Source organism: Oreochromis aureus, linkage group 6 (assembly GCF_013358895.1).
Source record: "Oreochromis aureus strain Israel breed Guangdong linkage group 6, ZZ_aureus, whole genome shotgun sequence".
Lineage (NCBI taxonomy): Eukaryota > Metazoa > Chordata > Actinopteri > Cichliformes > Cichlidae > Oreochromis > Oreochromis aureus.
Genome location: NC_052947.1, coordinates 28,726,715 through 28,749,674, shown reverse-complemented (window position 1 = coordinate 28,749,674; position 22,960 = coordinate 28,726,715). Strand labels below are relative to the sequence as shown.

General features: G+C 37.7%; 1 protein-coding gene across 1 annotated transcript in view; it reads left to right on the top strand.

Moving 5' to 3' along the window:
• Positions 1-1,856: 1,856 nt before the first annotated feature.
• The window catches only part of helz (helicase with zinc finger), a 52,455-nt gene continuing 31,351 nt past the window's right edge, over positions 1,857-22,960 (top strand). Inside the window, exons 1-15 of the mRNA XM_031729010.2 lie at positions 1,857-1,970; positions 6,332-6,577; positions 6,969-7,005; positions 7,533-7,657; positions 7,819-7,875; positions 8,258-8,306; positions 8,808-8,883; positions 9,872-10,070; positions 10,572-10,679; positions 11,042-11,183; positions 13,694-13,849; positions 14,006-14,276; positions 15,781-15,907; positions 16,059-16,271; positions 17,456-17,586. Of these exons, the coding sequence (XP_031584870.2) occupies positions 6,350-6,577; positions 6,969-7,005; positions 7,533-7,657; positions 7,819-7,875; positions 8,258-8,306; positions 8,808-8,883; positions 9,872-10,070; positions 10,572-10,679; positions 11,042-11,183; positions 13,694-13,849; positions 14,006-14,276; positions 15,781-15,907; positions 16,059-16,271; positions 17,456-17,586 (1,919 nt within the window). The 5' untranslated portion in view covers positions 1,857-1,970; positions 6,332-6,349. The remainder of the gene's footprint in view (positions 1,971-6,331; positions 6,578-6,968; positions 7,006-7,532; positions 7,658-7,818; positions 7,876-8,257; positions 8,307-8,807; positions 8,884-9,871; positions 10,071-10,571; positions 10,680-11,041; positions 11,184-13,693; positions 13,850-14,005; positions 14,277-15,780; positions 15,908-16,058; positions 16,272-17,455; positions 17,587-22,960) is intronic.

The window sequence follows — 22,960 nt, the reverse complement described above, 5'->3', positions numbered from 1 at the left end:
AGCAGAATACTGGAACTTCTTATTTGAATGGAAAACTGCTTTTAATCATAGCAATTACCTCTGTGCTTTTTTTACTATGTGTATGTGCCCTCATTTCTTGGCTCATGAGTGCGGAAAATACAATTTTAACAAGCTCAGTTACATTTTCCCTCTTTTTTTTATGTCCACAATGTAATGTGGCAAGTCAACATAAAGATTCAAATGTTATTGTGGATATAATTTAAATGCATCACAGGTTAATCTTACACATGCAACTTATTGTGTGTGTGGTCTTTTTTTTTTTTTAATGCGCTCTATGAAACATATAGATTAATTTTTTAATTTTGGTCACCTTGAGGACTTGATTGGATTTACTAGAAACACCTCATCTGTGTCATGAAATCAGCTCATATCATTGTACATTCCCGAGAGTTTTAAAAGGCTTGACTGGATGGATGAAGGAAAAACCCTTTAGGTTAAGCAAAGTTAACTTCTGTCATTCCTTTTAGTTGTTCCATATATAAAAGCTAGAAGACATAAACTCAAAATGCTTTTTAGTTTTATACAAATTTTTTTTAGTTTAATAAACATAATTTGATTCAGTTTTTTTTTAAACGTAATGCTACATTTCAGATTTTATATATTCAGAGATATAAGATAATCTACAGTTGTAGAACATTGTCTGTCCCACTCATGAAACAAGACAAAATGTAAACCTAGTTGTTGATAAAGTGGTTCCAAAATTATTATTTAAAATATGGAAGAACTCTTGAGAAGCCCCTCCCCCAAAAGAAAATGGCATTTTTCTCTTATCCCAACTTCTTTAAAACCAAATTGCATATCAAATACAACAATTAAAATGTTATAAACAAATTTTTTCTTTTCATTTTGTTGGCACGTGTGTTAAAACAACTTTTAAAAACATCAGCATACTTTAAAGAACAGTGGTTGTATCCCAGATTATTTGTTCAACTATGTCAGTGAAGCCTATTTAGCCGGGAAAAGGGAAAGATAAAGTAGTTAGAAGGCGACAAAAAAGAAGTAATATGAACGAGTCCTGTGATTACACTATAGATAGTCCAGAGGTCTGTTCTCTTTGGCATATTTTGTATTTTTCCAATCTTTTTTGACTAGACTGTGTCACTCTAACCAATGCAACACTGTTACCTGTATTACAAAAAGAAGAGAAATTAATTTCAGTGTTTCCTTCCTTTTAAAAAAAAATATATATATATATATAACTACAATTATTCATGACTGTTGGAGTCCATTATGTTACTCAACTGGCACCTTTATTCTGAGAAAACACCAAAACTAGCACTAAGTTGAAACCCTGTTACTATATATATATAAAATAAACGTTCTAAACATATTAAAAGTATATAAAATATTATCATTATTATTATAAAATGAGCTCACAAGGGTTTATATATGTGGACAGTGTATTTGAGGAAAGATAAATACTGAAATTAAATGAAAAGTTAGGGAAAGTAGATTTCAAAAATGCATATAAATTAAGTCTTAAGAATTTATATTATATGCTATAAAATATGCTGTTTCATATTCCAGAGTATTGGTGTGAGATGTACCAAGCTGTACCAAGCACACAGCAACTTAAATGTCATATAAAAGTGTACTTTTGATACCTGAGATGGACAAATCTATGTTTTTGAAGTTTTTAAAAAAACTTGTTTTTCTTAAAAACATAACAGAGAATTATAAAATAAAAGACCAATTTTAAAAAACGATGCCTAAATTGTGCTCCAATTGCAGAATGACCCGTAGACACACTTTACTTGAATTTGAGTCCCATATCTGTGTGCTTGCAGGGAATAAAACTAACAACTATGACAAAAAGGATGCTTGTCATATATAGACGCGCACGCAAACACACGTTTCGGTCCCCTCAACCTTCAGATCTGTACATCCCACTATGCTTTGCGATGACGGTCTGACAAGTGGATCCAAGATGGCGTAGAAAGTAAAGCTAGGTAAGTGTTGACTTCCCATTTTCAGCCCTTTCAGTTGTCTTTTTCATCTCAAAGGCACTGCCGTGAAACCCCACCATAAATCATTAGGATAATGGCGAATGCTTTGAGTTTATGCACGAATAACAACACGATGTCATACCAGTTATATGCGTCCAAACACCGTGGCAAAATCACAGGCCCGAACCCGTTTTGTTTCGGCGAACCTAGCTAGCTAGCCCGCTAACATTAACAAACCAGACAGCCATTCTTGTTGTGAGCTTCCCAGTTTGGTTCCAAGAAAGGCCGTGTTTTGGCTAGCAGGCTAACTGCTAGCTACGCATACTCTATTTAGTGGCAACACTGTGTGCCCTGTGCAAAGGCGAGCGATAAGTTGACCAACACTTTGAGTGGGGACGTTTTTTTTGTTTTTTTGTTTTTTTGTAAGGCTTTGTGACGCTGCCGTCATCGCTCTCACTTGCAGCAGTCATGACAAGTTTGCCAGACAAACAATAGCTATAACTAACTACTGAAAGGCGAATCATGTCCACTCCAGTCTATTTGCTATTTAATGTATGCACTCTTGCTGCCTCCTGCCAGTTAAGCTCAGGGAAATAAGTTTTTACAGCCGTATTTTGCACACGTTGCTGCTGACGATACTGTCAAGCCAAATAACGTTATCTGAGGACAACGGAGACAGTCGCCTTTGCTCTACAACTATTTTCCGTTATAAATATCAGCGTTTTCTTCCACTGTATATTGTAATCGTGGAGTCCCACGACTGGACACCAAAAATAAAACAGCTGCCCACCCGCTGCATCCCGCCAAACTATTTTTCGTTGCACCAGTGAAGTGGCTGGCTTGCAAGCACTAATATTAGGTAACGGATATCCCCACAGTAACAAATAGGGCTGTGAATCGCTACATTGGTTTTAAACTAATCCTACTTGATCGTAGCAAGCACTGTGTTAATATCAGTCATGCATCTCTTTTGTTTTCGTTTTTTTTGTTCTCCAATCTTGTTGTTCATCTTCCCATAAGCCATCATTCTCTGGTCAAGCAACTTTTAACTCTCAGCTAGGTTTGGATGATTACATGTTTTCTCCTTAGTCTTAAGACTATTTTAATTATTATATTTGCAGAAAGTTGTTTTACAAATACACACAGCTACGTTAAACTTAAATCCCAGAAGTTATTTTAAGTTTTTCTGAAACTGTGGATGAACCATTTTTATGCAAAATGCTCCAGACAATGTGTGATGACGAGGTGTGGCAAAATTGGTTAGTTTCATGTCTGCATGATGACGAAAAACTAGTTATACTAATCAAAAATGCAGCATTGTTCCTCATCTGTATTTTTTTTTTTCTAATTTTTTTGGAAAGGAAGCGTTCACATCAGGAGTTCACTCTTTGAAGATCAGCAGACCTAATGTGTCATATTCCTAAATGAAATGGCAAAGAATTAGCTGCTTATGGTCCCCTCCCTGCTTGGTTAGCTTATGTTTTTTCTGACTCATGGAATATCTGTCCAGGCCAATGGTTATGGTTGTGGTATTGTTAGCGTTAAAATTAATATAAGTGCAATGACTGCATTATTTGCTTCACATATGCTTTTTGTGACAGTGAAAAAAACCTTCAAATACAGTATTGTGTGTCATGCGTATTACCATGTACTGCACATAAGCTGAAAAACTTGTCTCTCTATGGTTCTAAGAGACATGTTGAGCCAGAGCAGCTATTACTAACATAGCTGTATGTTAGTGGATGTTGAAGAAGTGTCTCAAACACTGTTACAGGGTTAACAGACTACCCCACCCACCCCCTCTTGCATGGTTGATTTTGATGTTGAAAACATTTTTTTAACAATGTGTGAAATGTCAAATGATCTTTTGTTTAATTTCTTCATCATGCGATGCAGGTGTAAATTGCAACTTCACAGTTAGCATATAGTAGTTTGGTGTCTCCTCACTCTCTTTCAAGGACGCCCTGTTCCAAATATGCCTAAAATTACTGTGCTGTAGGTGACAGCTTCCCTGTTCCTCTGAGGTAGTCAGAATCAAAATCTAAATTCCATACTGTGGTGAGTGCTTGGATTGAAAATGAGCATCAGCTAACTGTTGAAACTCAGTTTGCTTTGCACGTAGCTATAATAGGGGCTTTTAGTGTAGTATTTTTGTGACAAAAGCTCTTTATCTGCCTTCCTGAGATAAGTTGCAGTTCTGGTGTTGAAACCAGCGTGGTTGGAAACTGGGCCAGAAGTTGCTAGGCTGTTATCCAAGGCTAAGCATTTGAGGCTTTGGCGTTTGACAGGAGTTCACGGTGTACCCTCCCTATCCTGGAAAAAAAAAAGCCACTTTCTTGTAATTGCAGATTGAGGCTGTTTCTTACATGTTCTTGTACAAAATATTAATTAGAAGTTGCTAGAAAAACTACTGGTAACAGCCCCCCCCCCACTCCAAAAAACAAAAAACACAACACCTAGAACATTAATACGTTCATGGCTCAGTACATTTTCATTACAGCAGGAAAAACTAAACAAAAAATATACTTTGAAACTTTAACCTTTTGTTCAAGTTTTGCATACTGTCAAGAAGGTTTAGTAAGTGAAACTAATATGATTGCAACATATTTGTATGTATATTTGTAAAAATCTCGTGTTAACAATTAAACGCTAGTGGTGCCACTTGAGTTTGAATATTTGTACAAAGCACAGTTGGTCTTTTTGCCCACACTGAGGAAACGGTGATTGTCACTAGATAAAAGCAACGTTGGTCTTTACATTTAGTGTGACCTTTAGGATTTGGAACTGATAATTGGTTTTGAATGGTTACCAAATTGTCTAGACCATTTGAATCATGTGTCTCTGAACCTATGAATTCCCTTTATCTGTGCTATTATGTTTTCCCACAGTTAACACAGGGCCCTTTGTGCTTCGGAGTCACATGTGAGGCTTTTTGAACTGTTCATTCTATACTATGTTTATATTTATTGATAATAAATCTACATTGATTTAAAATGTAGAAAACTTCCTATTCCTATTTTTTTTTTTCTCCAAAAGTTGATTAGGAATATACAAAGTGAAATGATCGTATCCCTAACCAGAAACTGTATTGGCATTGATAATTTCATTTTATCAAGATCCATCCTTGGGGAGTCCCACAATGTGAGCAGGGAAGTTGCAGATTCCAGCGGTACAATAAGTTAAATTAAAAACTCAGCGGGTTGTGTGAGTTGTCAGATAAAGTCCCCGTATAATGCCTTACCTGCTTTCAAGGTGCACTGCTGTGCTTTTCCCAGTGGCTCTCAGCCTGGAATTTTTGTTCTGGGAATCTAAGTGTGTAGACATAAGTGCAAACTTCTCACAGTAGTGGTTTTTGTCACGGGGCAATATTGAACTGAACACTGTACCGATGGGCTGAGGGCAAGTACCATTACACTCCTAGTGCCAAAATACGCAAGCCTCATCAGGATAGATTATGATGAGGTTTTATCTGAAACATTGCAAAAATAAAAATACTGCCTACTAGAAATTCAACATAAAGGTTATATTGACATTTCCTCTGCATACTGTCCAGCATGTCCACTATCTTGTCTCAGCAATGCCCCTTTATTCTGGATGATCAGTTATGCCCATTATGAGTCAGTTGACACCAGACAGCTGACTCCACTACTGACTTCAGAGCTTGATCATAAAGAAGAATGTCTCTTATATTGCTTAAGACATCTCACATGACTACATCTTTCTCTGCTCTTTGCAAATGTATTTCAGTTTACACTGTGTAAGCACAGGCGGAGGTTGAGGTATGTTAGAAACACTCAAAGGAGTCTTATCCTCTGTTCTTGTTGATTTATGGCAAACATCAGTCACATGAGACCTTGACTCTTGCTTGTTGCCACTGTAAAATGACATTTTACTGTAGAACCCCCCTTTTTTTTAAAAAAAAAACCCCCAAAACAAAACAAAAACAAACTTGTTCCAAATCAAAACCCACAATATATAATTTATTATTAAAGTGAACATAAGTTAATAATTTATGACTGTGACGTTATGTGGAGTGGAAAAAAAAATTTACTTTAGTTAAAAATAATGATGTTCTGTGTGTTCTGTACAAGTAAAAGCAAATAAAAATGACCTATCAAATAGGGAGTTCATAGGAAGCAACAAACTATATATTACCCAAATAGCTGAATTCAGTTTTCAGTGGAAAGTTAGGCAGCTGATGTTGGCTGCGTTTTACATTTTGTTTGACAATAATCAGGATGACAATTTCAGAGGGGTTGGAGAAAAAGGAAATTGTTATCTTTTCTCTAGCCCTGTGTTTTTTTTTTTTTTTTTTTTTTTTTTTTTAAGTGTTCTTATTTTTGTGCTGTTTGTTTTATTTGTAGACGGTTTGTCCCTAAGTCATGGCGGACAGGAGAGCGGAGAAGTCATGTGAAGAAGCCAGTAGATCGTTAGCCAGGCGGGAGTACGAGGCGGCAGTCAGCCATAGCACGGATGCCCTGGTGGTCCTTGCACCCCAACCCCCATCCTCCAGCACCCCCATCCCGCTGAGCCCTCCATCTCTTGTCGCCGCCACCGGACCCCTCCGCAGCCGTGCCCTGCTCTACCGAATTGCTGCCTTCTTGCAGCTGGTGAGGACACGACTGATTTTTACAACTATTTAAAATCCCCCCAAATCACAATATAGAGCCAGAACTCATTAACAGTAATAATGTGAAATATAAAATTATCATCTAATACTCATCTCGAAATTATTACATTACATTGAAATAACTGACCATTGTGCTTTGAATCAACCTTTGTAAAATGAAGAGAAGATTAAAAATGAGAAAACAGAAGTCTGCTTGTTTTTTCCAGGGTACTGTTAGGTCATCTTTGCTGAAGACTAAAATTAGACCTGTTGCTTGAGGCTGAAGATTATGGAAACTACTTAAGTCTTATAAGTCTGATAATGTGAGGAAGTATCACCAAGTATTCTCATTTGTAAAGGTCATAAATTTTCTCCCCCATTTCTGCCAACAGAAAAATTATGATGAAGCAGATGAAGACTGCAAACATGGTGAGTGGCAACTCAAATTGTGAGCAGTGCTGATACTGTAAGTTAGTGTAATGTAGTAGGTAATTTTGTACCCGTGGTAGAAGTTTCACCATGTCCTGGTCTGGGCAATAGAAGAAATCTTGACTTTGGGCTCATTTACTTTGCAGAGTCTGACATGTTAATTTTGCATCTACTTTAAGTGTTATAGCTGAAAAACAGAAGAAAACAAATGTTTAGGTCAGCACTCAGGTGATGCCTGGGGTCAAAGATAGTGTCCCAGTGTTGTCCAGTGAGTCGTTTACTGCAGTAAACCTGGCATAGCAGGGGACTGCTGAAGCTTGCATCATAGAAAAGTATATGGTACAATGTAGCCTTTTTCAGCCTGTATAAAAATACAAGCCCACGATAATCCTAAAATGTCATGTTTTCTTTTTCTAGAGAGCAGGCATCGAGACTTATCACATACAGAACATTGAAAAATATCTAACTGACCGAACTGAATTTATTCTTTCCATACCCACTCCTCTTTCCTCTTCATCTTCTGATAGTCCTGGCAGAAGAAATTGCCAGGGGAGATGGTTCACTACAGGCGAACTTGCGCTCCATGCTGTTGGATGGCAGCCTGCAGGAGGTGGCCAGCATCCTGTCTAAAGCCTTGTATGGAGAGCCAATGGTATGATTAATGTACAATCAAACAAGAGTTTTATTTAGCAAATAATTCACTAAGAAATTGAATTGCTAAGTACCCTAGCTGTAAGGAAGCCATAAATGCATGAGCCAAAGGCTTTTTTGCGGACTAAAAAGGACTAAAGTAGTTGTTTTCTTTCTCAACAGAATGGTATTGTTGCAAAAGACCTGAGCAGATTAAAAATGCTGTTATCTGAAATAGAGGTACGTGCCTATTGTTTGTCATCCTCCTTTGTTCATGTCATGTGGTGTTTGGTTTTACAGGGAATTCTTTAATGCTTGTAGATCGAAATAATTAAGATTTGGTTCTAGCCAAAGTATCTGTTCCAAAGTATCTGGAGCTGTTTTTACACATGAACAGAGGATAACCTCAGGAAAGTCAGACTGGAACATTGTCCAAAGTTGCCCTTTCTCACATTTAATGTTGGATCCAACTATGTGTGACATTTTCATGCAAATGTGCACCTCCATTGGGTAATGCCTGGAAAGGTTCAGGGGATGCATGTATCTCAAGTTACTAGTTGACATATTAGTAAAAATCTATGCACCACCTCCAAGCTCCTCATTCTGCCCCCGTCTCTGTCAGGCTGTAAAAGGGGAGATGGCACCAGAATACACAGATGACCAGGACGAAGGTAAGCAAATGTGTACCATGACAAAAAAAAAAAATGACATTAATGTTGTTTTGTTTTTTCCCCTCTGAAATGGACCTGTGTGTCACTATAAATGGCTGAGTGTGTTTTTAAGGATGAAAATATGAATGCACATTTTTCATTTAGATTATGAAATTCCTGCTCCAATTATATTTGAGTTTAAAGGCAGATCTTTTAAACAGTTTTAAGTATTTAGGCTGTGATTTGTAGCTGTCTCTCTCAGACACACTGAAGGACAACAGACAAACTTAAAAATAAGAACTGACAGTGTATAAATTTAAACTTAAATGTCTCTTAATAGAAGACCAGCTTGTTTTTAAAAATGGAAAATTTTAAAAGCTGAGTTGCAACAGTCATTAAGGCGATGCCCAGCAGTAGCAACAATCCCAGCATAGTTTCTCTAGAAATTGTATAATCTAGTTAGCATTAATGGTTACACTTTTTGTCAGTCTTACATTGACCACCCTGCTTATACATTGACAGAGGTCCAAGATGGCTGGCGGTTCCGACCACCTCCGAGAGGAGTCACGAGCAGTGAGGAGTACACCCTTTGTAAAAGGTAATACAAATTGTGTAATTATTTATAAGAAGTAAGGAATATTTGTAAATTTGTATTTCTTTTGGTGTGTTACTGGGGTTATAAAAGCAAATACATGTAACAAATTGTAAGGAAGAATTTATGATGGATAACGCGTAAAGAAGACGAAAAAGTGTTGACTATTAGAACCTGAGAACCTTCACAGACATGTTGACTATTAGTTACTAAATAGTGGAAACAGGGTGGGATTAAATAAGTTTATGCTTCTTCCTACTGCTTTTTGAACACGTAAGTTATTTATAATTATTACTGTTTTGTTTTACTTTTGCTTTACTTTTACTTTACTTTTGTTTTGCTTTGTTTGTCTTTTTTTCTCTGTTATACTATTTTGTCATGTATCTCACACTAAATGTTGCAAGGAAAAGTATGCCATGACTTATGGTTATGTTTATGTGACTAACAGGCATTTGATCTCATCACACTGAGACTTCAGAATTTGTAATGGTAGTTAGTTCTGTGAAATTTTATTTTCACTTTTGATCTGTTTACACCAAAGGGGTCTCTTTCACAAAAAATTATATATTTCAGAGTTTTGTGGTTGATAATGTTTTGTATAAAATTAACCAAATTTGAAATATTTCTTCCATTCAGAAGTAGCTGTTATTTGGTGGGCAGTACCAATAATATACTTAATAAAGACATGCAAAATTTAAACCTTAAAACTATGAACATTTCCCAGGTTAGAAGTCTTTGAAGTACATGAGGGGTGGGATGAGATGGGATGTGCATTTTTCAGTCTGCACGTCTTAAAAGGTAGAGGAGATGGGCACATGAAATTTTCAACTACATTGTGTCACAGTCGATGTACCAACCAGCATCACAAAACATGATGAGGAAGCATATTATACATTAGGAACAAGAACCGCTGAGTATTCTGAAACATTTTGTGAAGTAAAAGTTACTTGAACTAACTTGGAACCACCTGAGCATACTTTTTATTTCCCTTTAGGTACTTGGAGCAGGGCCTGTGTCGGTATGGGGCCCAGTGTACATCAGCTCATTCGCAAGAGGAGCTTATGGAGTGGCAGAAGCGCTATGCTTCACGCCTCATCCGCCTCAAACAGCAGCAGGAGAGTAAACACTTCACCGAAAACTATATGGAGACCTTAATAGAGAAGTGGATGAACTCCCTTTCTCCAGAGAAAGTGGTAAGTGACATTGTAGTTCATGCAAGCTCAAAAGTGGCACAGTGAGATAAAAGTGAAAATGCTGTGCGAACGTGAATGTGTTCACTGCTATTCGGAACCATTCTAACATGTATTCTGATTAAAAGGCTCTGCAGTTTCTATATATGTATCTACTATATAAATGTCTCAAATTTACTACACGTTACCAGCATAGTACCTTATTTACAGATGCATCGATACAAAAGCTTTGAATGTCCTAATGGACACCCCTCCCCCAGTGGGTATTAACACAGCTATTAACAGATATATGACCATCTATTTCACTTCTTAATTATGATTTATTACTGAAAACCATGAATTGCCTCCACCACATTTAAGATGTCTAACAAGGACAATGCATATTCTTGAAAGTTTCACAGCTCTGTTGTCTACACGGTGGAATGGAAAATGGTGGCAAAGATTGTTTTCTTTAGGGGTGTCAGTGATGGTATGTAACTAACCATGGTATTTTATTTCTTCTAGCTAAGTGACTGTTTAGAAGGAGTGAATGTAGAGACCACCTCTAGCCTCTCTGTCACCGTCGCCACCAAAAAATCCTCCCACTCCTGGGTCTTCTCCTTGTTGTGCAAGGTAGGATGAAGCATTGAGTGTTGTCTGACCTGATCGTTTGTCATTGTGGAAGAGGAACATGAGGGCCATATGTGGTGATTTGGGTGGCTAAACAGCACAATGTTAAATTACATTTTGTTTGTTTATCAACATTAATTCACTTACAGCTGAGTGTGATAGTTTTTCCACCTTTTGATGTCATTAACAGTTGCACTGGTTACTCTCTGCTCTTTTTCACTCTGTGTGTTTAAAAGGACAAAAGAATCACATTGTGTTGTTGCAGTTATCCCAAAACCCATAGTCTGTGCTCCTTGGATACTTGGTATATTAACCATCTGTTAATTTTGTGAAGGTCCTGATTATCTTCCCATTGCTCTGTACAGCCGCCTAGAAAGCTGTACCGGATTGCTCTCCTCTATGATGCCCACCGACCACACTTCTTCATCACAGGCGTGTCAGCTGGAGAGCGGCTTCAAGGTGTTCCCAAAGGCTGCCAAGAGTGGACTCCGGGGGAGGAGACAGCAGGTGGGTCATAAATCTTTCTGCATGTTATGGTCAAACATGAGATATCAGGAGATTTTTATTTTCAAATGTATTTTTCCAGCTTCATAAGGTTTCTGATTCCATTTTGTCTGTATAAATTGTGTGTGTCACATTTGCATGTTTCATATAATCAAAAAATGTTAATGTTAGACAAGAATAGCCCAAGTAAATACAAAATGCTGATTTTTTTTTTTTTTTTTTTTTTTTTTTTTTTGTTTTTTTAATGATGATTTCAATTATTAAGGTAAAAATGGCCAACCAAACTCACCTGGTCCTGTGTGGAAAATTTTCTAGGCAAAAATCACTGCTGACCCTGTTTCGGTTTCTTTTTTCCCACCCCCTCCTCTCACCAAACCACCCATATAATTTCCTCAGTCGCCTCTTCCCCCTCCTCTATTACCAGTTGCTCCATCTATGACTTTCCAACAGTCTCGGGTCATGTCGACTGAATCCAGTGAAAAGGCCCAAAAAACTGTGTTGGGTTTATTTTATATTTTTATTTTTTTGCCACTTCCCTCATTGCCGTGTTTCAAAAATGCTGCTTTTAATTTTCGTGAATGACAGTCTAATGAATCGCTGAGTGACACCACTGACCAGTCAATCAGTGGCATGCAGTGTTTTGACATAACATTTTTGGATCGTCTTGGATAACTTTGGAGCCCCAATCCAACCTTGGCTATTAAGTGAGAAGGAGAAAAGAGTGCAGGGGGATCCCTCAGTGGTCTTATGGTGATTAGAGTATCGGTCTTGCAGACTATAGTTTATGCATCTGCAGAACAGTGTCTCCAGTGGTGTGCAGCTCAACAGTAAGTTGGACTGGAAGAGCTATATGGAGGCAATGTACAGTAATAAGGGACAAAGATAACTTTATTCCCTTAAGATGTTAAGGGCATTTAACATCTGCCAGCCCTTCCTGCGCAGTGTCTACTCTACAGTGGTGGCCAGTGCTCTGTTTTTTGATGCGGCCTGCTGGGGAGCACAGTTAACAAACTTCTAAAGAAGAGTGACTCTATGGTTGGGTGTAAACTTTAGGGAGTCCAGCAGGTGGTGGAGAGAAAAAGACTTGAAGTTGGAATCGGTTATGATCAAGCCTGCACACTTACTCCATGCCCCGGAGGTTATCAATAGTAGAACCTTCAAAAACTGACTGCACCAAAGTGCAAGTCTGAGCACCTCAGGAGGTCCTTTATACCAGCTGCTATGAAGCTGTTTGATGCATAATGATGATATGCAAACGTGGATAAAATCATATTTGCACATTACTTATTGGCTGTTTTATTTATTTGTACATTATCAACTTCTAGGAATTACTATTGTTTTGCTGTTTGTGATTTGTGGTCTTATGGCTGTGTCGAAGCTGCCATGGCAATGTAATTTCTTGTAAAGGATTAACGAAGGATCTTTGAGTGGGCCAGAATTCCTCCAGTGTGATGTAAAAGACTCATTTCCAGTTACCGCAAGCGCTTGATTGCCAACAGCCAGTTATTAGCTTTAGATCACATAGTCATTAATTGCTTTTTTTTTTTTTTTTTGATGCAATACAAATTTTTTTTAATCTGAAACCTCTGACAAATATGCAAAATGATAAGGAAAGGGGCAAATACTAGCACTGTACATACATTAGTCAATGCCTTGTGTGACAGAGCTACCACAAGTGTTTCACATTATATAAACTTATTAGTCCTTTTATAGGTATTGACAAGCTTAAACATGGAGAAGTCCAAAAAGTTTCATTTATATTTTCTAATATTTCAAAACTTCTAAGTTAACAAGCAAAAATAATTTCATTTATCTTTGTTTATTTTCATTGACGTATAAACTCGAATATGCCAAACTGTCTGTTCTTTTAATTATTGTGGTTTAGTAACAGTGCAAATGGACAAATAGTGCAGTTCTTAATCAGAAGAGTACGTTTACAAGAAATTGTAAACAAAGTTGCCAGCAGTGCTGAGGGGGAAAATTCCATTAGCTGACTAGCCAGGTTGCACCCCTAGATCTGTATGGCTCCTATGAGTTGTGTTGTTGTTGTTTTTTGTTTTTGTTTGTTTGTTTGTTTGATTGTTTTGTTTGGGGTTTTTTATATAGACCAGAGGCTTGCTAGCTGACAAGCTCGGGTAAAATTGTGTGTATTGTGTGGGAGATATCTCTGACAGTGAAGATTCAAATATTCAAATTATTCTAAAAGTCTGGTTGTTCTTGTTAGCGTGATCTCTATGCTGTGTTTGTGTACTCCTTGGATTCTCAGTCTGCCTTCTTAGGCAGCTTTTACCATGCTGTGCTGCTTATATAGTTGTTGTGGGGGTTTTGACCTCCAAAAATATCTATATTTTAAAACGTGGGTAGAGACTGTATATCAGTGGTGCATAAATATGTATTCCTTGTATTAAATCTATATTCTATTGTATGTATTAAATTTATGTGGTTAGCTCTTTCTTTATACAGCACAGTGGAGTGCTAGTTCAAATGTACTTAAAAGTTTGCTCTTCTCACAGTGGCAGCAGACAATGGCCTGGACCACTGTGTCTACAAGGTCGCAGTGGGTTTCAGCACAGAGATCTTTGGTACCTTCCGACAGACCATTGTTTTTGACTTTGGTTCAGAACCTGTGCTAATGCAGCGGATCATGGTGGATGCTGCCTCTATTGAAGGTATGCTTTAAAACAAGCATCAATGCATAGAAAAGTCTGTTGCCTCTTATTAGTGTTTCAAGATGATACTTGGATAAAAATTTCCAGATTTTGTAAAAAGTCGCAAAAAAGTAGCAATTAATGCTTTGACCCATTTTGCTGTTCTTTGTTCTCTAGACTTGGAGCACCTGTTGGCAGCCAGACAGCAACTCTTGATGACTGCGAAACGCTGGGACTCATCCTGTAAAACCATTGTTGAATTCAGTCCCAATGAGACGATGGCTGAACTGGAGCGCAGCCTCCTTTCCCGCTATCAGATACCTCTATCAGCTGACCAGCTCTTCACCCAGTCAGTCCTTGACAAGACTCTGACCAAAGACAACTACCAGGCCCGACTGCACGATCTGCTCTACATAGAAGAGATTGCACAGTACAAAGAAGTTAGCAAGTGAGTACATACATATTGAAGGTTTCTTAATTATGCTGTACAGTGCAAATAAAAAACATTTATATGAAATTTGAACATAAAACTTTGATTGGAAAGTTTATTTTACAAATGGATAAAATCAAATGCGACACAGTATCTAAAAGTACAGAACAGTGAGTTTTATACCATATTATGCACTAATGTTCCCATATATATTACATGTGCACTGCCTAAACGTACAAAATATATTAAAAAGAAATGTATATACCAATATAGATTTTTTTTCTTCTTTTTTCTCAATTCTGAGCACTATCAAGTCTTTTGCTATTAAATGGCGAACCACCACAAGGTGTCAGACTTAACCTTTACTATATGCTTGCTCTATGCATGTGTGAGAGGGAGGGTGTGTTTCTCACAGACAGCTTTACTAAAAGTGCTAGTGCCATTTAATAATGGCTTTGAGGTAGCTGAAAAGAAACTGGTTTACCCTTTATTTGCCAGTTGAAATAAGCATGCTGCTGATAAGTTGAAACACAGTGTAAACCCTCATTCAGTGAAACAAGTACAGTAGAGCATCCATAGCACACAGGACATAATGGCCATTTAAAACACTGAGTTTCAAGACTGTGTCGTTTGAATAATGGGTGCCTTTCTATTGTTATGGCTCATATTCAAAGGGCTTTTAATCTCCAGTATTTTCAAACTGCATATGAATAATCTGTTTTTTGCCAGATTCACATGCTTGGGTCATTCATTTTTATCTGGAGTAATTTACTTAAGTCTTTCTGTTACAGTAATTTAACATTTCCAAACTGTCTATATTTCTTCCGTTTTGAGAGAGGCACATTCCTTGTACCTGGGAGGAAAAAAGGCATCAGCTGATTATCTAAAAATAAAAATTGAGCAAGTAGAACCAGTGCAGAGTTTTTGCCCTGTTTGATTATCTGGCAAAATCGCTGATTCAAAACCATAAAAATAACCTTCTAAGACTCCCTTTGGTTGTGTAACATCACTGGTTTGCTAATACACTATGTGTCAGTCATCTGTCACAAGTTCATCACGTAATATTAGTTCTTGTTTCATCATGTGAGAGAGTCACTCATAAACAATCCAGGACTGAACTTTTTTTTTTTCCTTTTTCCTTTTCCCAAAAGACCTTGAATTTCAATAAACATGTACATGGATACATTTTGTGCCAATGGATGTTTTTCTTTCAAGAACCTTCTTGAATGTTTTTGCTGATGTATTTAGTTGGCCTTGTACTCTGATGTTTAGATGGTTTTAAACATCACATAATTATGTGAATATATTGCAAAATGCTCTGTATTCACAAAACAAAACAGTTCCAGTTTTGTTTTCTCTAAAAGTTAAATTCACCACAGCATTCATTATGGCAATGACATGTTTGATTAATATATTTCAGTATAATGGCTTTTGTCATTTTGGGAGGTTTATTTTGTTTTTGCTTTTTAAATGGACTATTCAGGATAAAAGTGTGCAACCCATGTCTGTGTTTGTCCCACAGGTTTAACATCAAGGTGAACCTGCAGCTGGTCACTAGCTTTATGCTGACTGGCATTTCTGTGGGAGCAAAGTATGCTCAGAATGGACAGCTTTTTGCACGCTTCAAACTCAATGAAACACTTTCTGAGGTAAGTTGTCTAACTCTAATTTCAGCTACCATACTGCTTTCCACCTTGTGTTTTTTTGCCGTTTCACTCTTAGTACTACTTAGTGGCACTATATACCAGGAACATCTGTAAGCTAGCTATCTTGAACGGTGATTTCTGTTTTGAACACCAGGACACACTGGCTGGGCGGCTAGTGATGACCAAGGTAAATTCAGTTCTGCTGCTACCTTTGGGCCGTGAAGCGGTCAACAGCCAGCCGCCTCCTGGAGTTAAAGAGCGTGTTTATGAGGCTGTGATTGAGGAGAAGACTAAGGATTACATCTTTCTAAGGATCTGCAAGGACTGCTGCGAGGAACTCGGGCTGCAGCCTGACAGAGAACTACAGGTATGGTGAACCACACTTCATGTGCTTAGACAGGTGGCATCACCTACATTAAATAAGGTTCGGTGAGGGCTGGTAAATGCTCTCTTTATAAAGCATACTTTTTTTCCCACGTGCAGCCTGAGAACATCATTCTTATGTGGATTTTCTAACCTTGAAAATTTTGAATGAAAGGTTCACTGCTTAATTATCATTTTGGCAAATGGTTGCAGAGGTTTCAAGGAAAATGTGTCTGTGTTGTGCATCCATGTCAACACTGATGGAATTGTTTTGCGCATAGGAAATTTATTTTTGCAATAATACTACCTTCACCAGCCTCAGCTTGTTATTTTGCTTGTTCCCCCCAAGCCTGAATGTCGTCAGGGGAAACAAGACACTGTGTTAATGGTTATCAAAACAACCCCTCATTCTATCACTGTGGGAGCATAATCTTCTTTTTCTTCTGCATATGCTTCTCCTGCCTGCTTATGTGCTACAATTCCATTTCCCTGTCTCCTCTCTGGGTTCTTATTCCACACAGCCTTTGAGCTCTTGAATGTCTCAGGCTTTCTGTACTCTTGTACTCTTTGTTTGTTTCATGCTTAAGCTTTCATGCTTTTTTTTGTAAATGGTTTTAGATGTTTTCATTTGACTAATAAAAAGTGGATATATAGTGCAGTGCAAGCATGTCTTTTCAGACTGTTAATTAGACTTGCTCTGTCATAAGTGTTGCAGGTGGCTTTCTTCCAAGGTCTAGCAATTTTTGAGAGGATTAAGAGAATGGGATGCAGTGAATTTTAGTTAAATCTTAGTTTTGAATGGACAAGAATGTCCAGCTCCATAGCAACTGCACAGACTGTGGGCTTGATTTGTTGGTTTAGATGGTCATTTTATCTGAGCACTTGTGTATATTAATATTTAAAATGTCCTCACAGATGCAGACTTTTGCAATGTGATGCAATTCAATGCATCCATAAAATAAATTATTTTATTTTTTTTTTTTTTTAAAAAAAGAAAATAAATTCACATCATGAAAGAGAATCATGTGCAGAAGCTTTAAACAAAAAGATGCACACAAATACCTTAATGAACAAATTTAATGGAATTATCTTTATTTTATTTGTTTTTTTTAAATTTTGTATGATTTCTTGGCATGGATGGATGGAGACAATTGTGTTGATAAACAAGCTCTCTGTGTTGTCTGCCAGGTGGAGCTCCAGTTCCAGCTGAACAGACTGCCACTCTGTGAGATGCATTATGCCCTGGATCGCATCAAAGATAATACCATCCTTTTCCCTGATGTTAGCCTTGTCCCTACTATCCCCTGGAGTCCCAACAGGTGTGTACTCCACCATCTACACAATGTCACACACATAAGAACACGCTTGATGCATTCATTTTTATGATAATGCATTGATTGTTAGTGCACTAAAATTAAATCAGCAGGAACTCGGAGACACAAAAGTTACATATAAATAAATAATTGGCATCAAAGGAAATTTTACTTTGTACACATGGCAGGCTGCTTTATGTTGCTTTTATACTGGAGATATGACTGGCAGATATTTGATGTAGTAAAGGCTACATCTACTTTAATGTTGTTTAAAAGGAGGGAAGATATTTGCATGCAGCTTTTGCATTCAGATGCAGCTAATCCTAAACACATTTATTATAACTCTTTTAATACGTCCACATCCCTATAGTTTGACAGATACTCTTACAGAGGGGTCACCACACCAAATCAAAAGTTAAATGAAGACTTCTCCTACTTTTAGCAATTTGGAAATGCTCACAGCTGCCTAAGCTTTGAATTTCTCTGGTGACAGGTGAGGGAAGTCAGACAGTAATCTTTATTGACAAGAGCAAAAGTCAAATATAATCCCTGTGGTTGTCATAGCTGCTGCTTTATCTGAGCTCCATAATAGGATTCGTGTGGATTTTTGTTTTAATTGGAATTTGGATAAACGTGGGTTTTTGATTAAAGAAGGACCAAGAGGTGAATTTGGCTTTAGTTTAAAAGCACACTTTCTTTATGGTAGGTTTTTGTGTTTTAACATCAGCTCCATGGTGCAAACATTTGCGAAACCTTTGGAAATACCAGGATTTTTGCATTGATTACTCAAAAGTATGGCCTGACGTTTATGTGAGTCCCATTATAGAGAGTCACAATCTGGCTTAACTAATAACTAACAGTAATTTAGAATTTAGAAGTCTCTGTACTAATGAGTTCATTAAACACTACTTGCAGCCAGGCATTTAAGTTAACGAGCTCATATTAGATGTTGATGTGTTGATGTGGCAGCTCTTTCCTTATTAAGGAAGTCATCGTATGAATTTTGGTGATGTCTACTATATTCAAAAAGATTTATTGGTGTGAACTATGCCTTCAAGAAAAACAACTTTCAAGGAACCTTAACAGGATGCTATGGCATGATCAAACTGTTCAATCAAGATGAAACTATAACGGTTTATTGTTGAGCAGTTATTAGAGAAATCTAATGGAGGTGCTAGAGGAGGTTCTGCAAGTCGGATAGTTTAAGGCTTCACTCAGTCAGTTACTTACAGGGATTACTTGGTGTATTCAATTTAGCTTTTGATACATACAACTGTGTATTATTAGTTTAGACAAATTTGTTTTTTTTTTTTTTAAATTTCATTGAAACTTAGACATTTTATGCATAATCTTTTCAGAAATTCATTCAAGTAAAGTGGTTCAGATTCTTATCTTTTAACTCAAAGTGTGGATAAACCCATATTAGTGTATTAGTGGTGCATTTAAACCTGATTTTTTTCTTGTTTTTTTTTTTTTTTGCGTCTCTTACTAAACCTCTTGCTAACTTTAGTTAGTCTTGGTAAGAGTTTATAATACTAAATACAGACTTTGGTGCGTAGTAAGGTTGGGTGATAACTAAAATTTTTCCAACCGACATTCATCAGTCCAATAAATGACGATAGGCAATATATTCGTGCAGGTGACTTTTGGTGACTTTTTGATTGACAAGCTCCGGAAAAGCTTTTCACCAGCAGAATATCCAAAGTGATTTGACTAAAATGGTTAAATATGAAAAAGACAGCCCCAGGTGGACACTGTGCACTCTGGCTATATCTAAATATCTGTCAAGGAAATGATGTTGTTTCATACCATGGAAAAGGAGTCATTTGTCGCACTCTGAAGAGCATGCATTTGCTCACAGCTGGAAAAGGGGTGTGTGTGTGTGTGTGTGTGTGTGTGTGTGTGTGTGTGTGTGTGTGTGTGTGTGTGTGTGTGTTGACTGCTTCTCTTAGCTTCAACCAACATTATTAGCAGACTTAGTAATGGGAAAATGAATAAATCGCTCTTGTAAAAACAATCGGTGAAAGGCTCAGTCTATGATTGATGGTCGATAAATTCGTCCAGTTGTCCAACCTTAGTGTGTTGTTTGCCAGGTACTCTGACTTCCTCCCACAGTCCAAAAACATGCATGGAGTTAGATTAATTGGTGATTCTAAATGTACTGTAGGTTTGAATGTTAGCATAAATGGTTGTCCATCTACGTGTTAGGCCTTGCAACAGATGGGCAACCAGTATAGGGTGTACCCTGCCTTCCGCCCTGTAACAACTGGGATAAAGCATACTCCATTGTAACCTTGAATTGAATAACAATGGATGAATGCTTTGTGGTTTGAAGTATAAAATCACGGTTTTCATTTTATCCATGATCATCATATTCATGGATGTAAGCAAGGTTGCTGAAGTGAAATCTGTACATACTGGTCAGATCAGACTGCTCAAACACAGAGGAGTGAATGTAACTGTTAAACATCAGTGAACAACCATGTTGTGTAATCCTCTCCACTCCGATACTCAAGATGATGATGTTTAGCACTAAGTAGTCAGGAGTTTAATGATGCAGTGTTGGTACTGCAGTGTTTCCCACAGATTTAGATTCTGTTTGTATCAGAGGAGGATGCATACATGCGGGACAGATATTTTATTTGCCAAATACTGAAAAATAACTAAGCAGTTAAAGCAGCTGATTCTTCAGTGGCTCTGCAATCCTGCAGATGAACTCCACCTCCCACCTTCTCTGATTGGAGCTGCCAAGGACAGTACTTGTTCCGCTCTGCAGGCTTGGTAAATTTTGCTTAGTGACATATGAACTCTGACCCTTGCTATTCTGCCAGCTGTAGTCCAAGATGATGGAGTTGGAACATGTCCAAAAGCTGAACAAGAAACCCACTTGTAAGCATCCTATTGACATTGTAGATATGTGAAGGGAAGCGTTGGGACTACCTGTTTAGCAGCAACTTGACTTTTAAAATAAGAGGAAGTGCGATGCCCACTAAGAAGTTTATAGGAGTTAAAAATCACAGATTTATTTTTTTCTTTTGTCATTTGTGAAATACGGAAAATTGATTCATGAGATGTATTTGGTAGCTTGCCTAACTCGTATATACACTATTTTGCCGAAAGTATTTGCTCGTCTCCCTTTTAATCCACGGATTTTTATATATTATCGGCCCACCCTTTACAGAAGAATTGAAGCTGGTATAGCTGCAAAGGTTTTCCACAATGTTAGGAGTGTGTTTATGGGAATTTTTGACCATTCTTCCAGAAGTGCATTTGTGAGGCCTGACAGCACATTCCACTCTGATTCATCCCAAAGGTGTTCTGTTGGGTTGAGGTCAGGACTTTGTGCAGGCCAGTCAAATTCTTCCACATAAAACTTGCTCATCCATGTCTTTGTGGACCTTGTTTTCACTGGTATGCAGTCCTGTTGGAATAGGAAAGGGCCATCCCCAGAACTATTCCCACAAAGTTGGAAGCATGAAATTGTCCAAAATGTCTTCGTATGCTTGAAGCATAAGGAGTTTCTTTTACTGGAACTATTGGGGTTAAGCCCGATTCCTGATAATAACTACACACCATAAATCGCCCTCCACCAAATTTTACACTTGACAAAGTGCTGTTCTTCTGGCAACCGCCAAACCCAGACCCGTTTATTAGATTACCAGACGTCGAGTGTGATTCTTCACTTCTCTAGAGTCCAGTGGCGCTGTGCTTTATACCACCACATCAAAGCTTTGCTTTGTGCTTGATTATTTTAGGGTTGCTGCTGATCAGCCATAGAAACCCATTCCATGAAGCTCTCTGCACACTTGAGCTAATTTGGTGGTCACATAAAGTTTAGAGGTCCTTAGCAATTGACCTTAGTGACCTCCATGCACTGAGCCTCAGCTGTGCGCCCTGCTGTGTTTTTACGAAGCCTACCACTTTGTTGTAGAACCACTAACAGTTGACTGAGGAATATTTGGTAACGAGGAAATTTTGTTACTCTACATGTTGCACAGTAAGCATCCTATCATGGTACCACGCTGGAATTCATTGAGCTCCCAAGAGCAGCTGATTCTTTCAAATGTTTGTAGAAGCAGTCTGCGTATAGCTGCTTGGTTATATACACTGTAGATATGGAATGATTGGAACACCTGAATTCAATGATTTAGATGAGTGAGTGGATACTTTTGGCAAAATAGTGCATGTGTGAGGAAAGAAAGTATCAAGTACGAATTTTAGAGTTCACCCTAAATTTTTACCACACTAACAAGGGGAAAGGTCTAGTTTGGGACAACAAGAACCAAAAATTTCAAAACCCTAAGGATATGCAATGACTGTTTGCACTATGAATAAAGTTTTACTTTTGCCTTTGCACAAAAAGAAGCAATGCAAGATAAACATCAAATGGCTTTTTCAGTTGTACCCTAGTCCAATGTGTTGACACATTTATTTGATCAAATGCTTCTTCCATTACAAATTGCTTACCTTTAATAAGTCAGATGTTTTGATTTATAATAAATGGTCTGCTTTGACTGTCAGTGATTGACATGTCCTAATTATTTATATCAAGGTAAGGTATGAAGGAAACAAAACAAAATGCTTGTATAGAAAGTCTTGTTGGGATTCAAGAGTTGAAGCTGTTTGTAACTCGTGGAATATTCCTTAATTTTATGCATCCCCTTTTGTTACTCACACACACTTGTGCAAATGCTGAGATTGCTCTCATTCCCCCAATTACAGCATCTCTCAGCTGGAGTTCAATCAATTGACTCTGGGGGATTCACAGCTTTAGACGAAGCAGTCACCATAATGATGACAGTGATGCTTGGAGACATGCACGCATGCTACATTTACAGTAATTCACGAGTATCAAATCACATATGTGAATCATTTTCTCCTACCTTTGTCTTGTTTAACACACAAATCACAACTGCTTAGTTGTGAATATTTACTGGTCATCCTAAAATTACATGGAATTTGAAAAGTTATGTTTGTTGCACATTTATAGAAATGCATTCAGACACGTTCTGTACCATGTTTCCTCTGGAGAGCTAGTTTCATGCAGTTGTGAAATTTGCATGAAATATGACTTAATTTGACCTGGCCATCAGACACATTAGCGTGTCTTAGTTTGTCTAATACTGTAAATGTCCAATGGGTCAACTTCATAACACAACACAAAATGATCAAAAAGAGAAATGTGCAGGGTGTTTAGTTTTTCCTTTTTAAAGTTTTAACTGTCGTCCTGAGACCCAGCCTATTCATTATGTCCTCTGTAGTGGACAAAAACAGTTAAACTGAAAGATGCTACTTTTTTTTCTCCCTCCATTCTCAGGAGGATATGGGCAAACTTTGGGTCACCTGCACATAACAACTACATGAGGTTTTATGATATCCC